Here is a 2,750-nt window from a genome sequence, read left to right on the forward strand (position 1 = left end):
CCTTTCTCTTTCAGCAGCAGCAGCTTCAGCAGCTCTCCCACCACACATCCCACCTGCTGCTGGCATCCCACCCCTCCAGCCCGAGCGGGGCCAGCGGCTCCACGGGGCTCCTGGCACTCCCGGGGGCACTGGTGGCACAGACTCCGCTGGCCACCAAGGAGGACAGAGTGGCCCAGGATAGGGAGAACAGAGGTAAGGGGAAGAAGCACCCCTGGATTAACCCTTTGAAGGCTGGCTGAGTGCTGGGCAGAGTGTGCAGGGCTCCTCAGTGCTGCTCCCCGGGGTCAGGAGAGGCAGCTCGAGGTAATGAAATACCTGCACCCTGTGAGTCTGTCTCCATTTCTGACCCGGAGCCACTGCCATGTGGTGATGGTGTTTGGCTGTCTGCACACCCCTGGCACTGGGCAGCAGAGCTCTGGGTGTGTGTGTACTCCAGGTCTCCCTGCTCTCCTGGGTGTTCCCAGTGCATAAGGGTCTCCCAATCCATGAGGTAGCTCAGAGAGTATGAGGTCCTGGGAGGGTTTGCTGCAGTTCCTAATGGTCTGATCTGGCTGGTGAGATTTCAAGGTGGTGAAAACAGCAGCAGAAGACAGTTGGTGGCTGCTCTGCACCCCTGCACACGGCTGTCTGCAGTCGGAATTCTGTCCCTGTTTCTTTAAGGATGGCTTCCCCGAAGGAGAAAATCAAACTCCAGAGGATAAAAGCAGGCTGTGCTGTGCTGAGCCTGCTTAACCCTCAGAGCCCAGGCAGCCTGTGCCTCCAGCCAGAACTTCTCTCAGCCCTGGTGTCTGGCCATGGTGAAGGTGGAGAGACACCCGTGATAATTCCCTACAGAAAAGGGGGAATGCTCCATCTGGCTGGGGTTAATCCCCTGTGCCCTGCCATGGTTAGCCAGAGCTGGTGTGAATTGAGCTGAGCCAGGGCTGGTGCCAGGCAGTGTTGCCTTTGAGTGTCCCTTAGCTCCCCATCCCTGTCTGCCTTGTTTTGCCAGCAGAGATATGGACAAGCTCGTCCTCTCCAAATGCTGGTAGATCTTTAGGAGTGCAAACCAACCAGGGAGGGTTGCTGGACCCCAGCCCAGTGGCTGGGTTTGCAGCAAGTGCCTGGCGCCTTTTCCCTGGGCTCAGGGAGGTGGACCTGTTTTGTTGTGCACTACAAAAGCCTCAGAGTGTCCCAAGCAGAGCTTTTAGGCAAGGCTTCCTAAGGAAGTAGGATGGGTGTGACTCAGGAGGTCTCAGCTGCCCAGCCAGCTCGTCCCCTCCTGGCAGCTTTGGACCTGTCACCACATCTAGGCAAGAGATTCCAAAGCTAGAGTAATTTCTTGGGAGTGGGTGGGTGGATAGAGATTCCCCTGCTCCCCCAAAGGAGACCAGTGTGCTCACCTCTCATTAGACAACAGAGAATCCACACTTCAGGTGGACAAAGTGGGAAACTGGGTGTGAGTTTTGAGCCTGTGTCCCACTGTCTCCTGCAGTGCCCCCTCTGCTCCCTGCACGGGTACCTGGGGCACAGCCTCAATACTAACAACCTCCTCCTCTCCTCCCTCTGCCTTGACTGCCTGGACACTCTCCCTGCTGCTGCCAACTCCAGAGCACACCCCAAGCCAGGTAAGTCACGATGGGCTGGTGGCCTCAGCTGGCCCTGTTGGCATCTCCAGCATGTCCCAGGTGGGAAGGGCTGGGGATACTGGGCGAGCTCTGCTAGCCTGGGTGGGCTGTTTGCATTGGGGGTTTGTAGCTGAAGCTTCTGGGCTGCCTCAATTCAGTCTTTGCTGATGCAAAGATCTAAAGATCAAGGTCTGCTCCCAAAATAACCAGCTCTGTCCTTTTTTAAGGAGTTTCCAGTTTAGGAGCCTCTCTGAACAGGTCTCCTTAGTAAGCTGAGTGCTGCCAGCCCCTCTGCAGCCCTTGGCTGCCCTCTCCTTTTTATGATACCCCCAGTCCCAGATCTGTGACTCCCTTCCCAGGCTCCACAGTAGCTCTGCAGTATCCAGAGCTCCAGCTCCTGGTACAGGCAGGGGAAGGAAGGGTTAACGAGCTTCTCCACTGGGGAACAGTTGGCATTGATCTTAGCCTTGCAGTCAGGTGGGAAGGGAAGAAGGAGAGAAGGTATCTGTGTTGTGCAGGGAGGATCACCCCTGTCATCCCTTCCCTACCCAGATGCCTCCTCCAGAGATTGCCCAGGGGACAGGGAGCATCAATTCTGCACCCTGGCTCTGTGTGTCAAAACCATTAATCTTTCTTTGCTGGGAACAATCAGCTGCAGGGAGCCCTGGAATGGGGCACGTTCTCCCTGATCAATCTCCGTCATGAACAGCTTTGGACAGCAATCCTGGCAAGGTCAGGGGGCCATGCCCTGGCCCAAGCATGCTGGCAGCTCTGGGAGGAAGGAAAGGCTCTCTGGGCAGCCAGTGCCAGCCTGGTGCTCCCCTGCCTTGCAGAGAATGGGGGGCTGCCAGTGGGAGACACCCCTTGGCTGGGGTTATGTGACACCTGCAGCTGCCAGCAGCATCTGGGCAAGGGACGTTTGTCCTGCTTGGCCTCATCCCACTTCCCAGCCTGCTGGCTCCCCCGCAGCAGGGTGAAGGTGGAGTAAACACAGCTCTGATGGGGATTTTCCACTCTGCCATGCCTCGCTGTCTCCGCAGGGAGGATCTGCTCTCCAGCCAGGCTGGGGATGTGCCTCGCTCAGCTCCCTGTGTGCTGGTGCCTGAGCTGCATGTCCTCCTGCTCCCCATCACCATCACGCTG

The 2,750-nt window shown here is 57.5% G+C and overlaps 1 protein-coding gene across 1 annotated transcript in view; it reads left to right on the plus strand.

The window, feature by feature from the left end:
• Positions 1 to 2,750, plus strand: part of LOC103809802 (transducin-like enhancer protein 2) — a 10,777-nt gene that overhangs the window by 3,421 nt on the left and 4,606 nt on the right. The window contains 4 exon segments of the mRNA XM_009082671.1: positions 18 to 234; positions 997 to 1,005; positions 1,559 to 1,579; positions 1,582 to 1,607. Coding sequence (XP_009080919.1) covers positions 18 to 234; positions 997 to 1,005; positions 1,559 to 1,579; positions 1,582 to 1,607 — 273 coding nt within the window.

This window comes from Acanthisitta chloris, unplaced genomic scaffold (genome assembly GCF_000695815.1).
Source record: "Acanthisitta chloris isolate BGI_N310 unplaced genomic scaffold, ASM69581v1 scaffold29869, whole genome shotgun sequence".
Lineage (NCBI taxonomy): Eukaryota > Metazoa > Chordata > Aves > Passeriformes > Acanthisittidae > Acanthisitta > Acanthisitta chloris.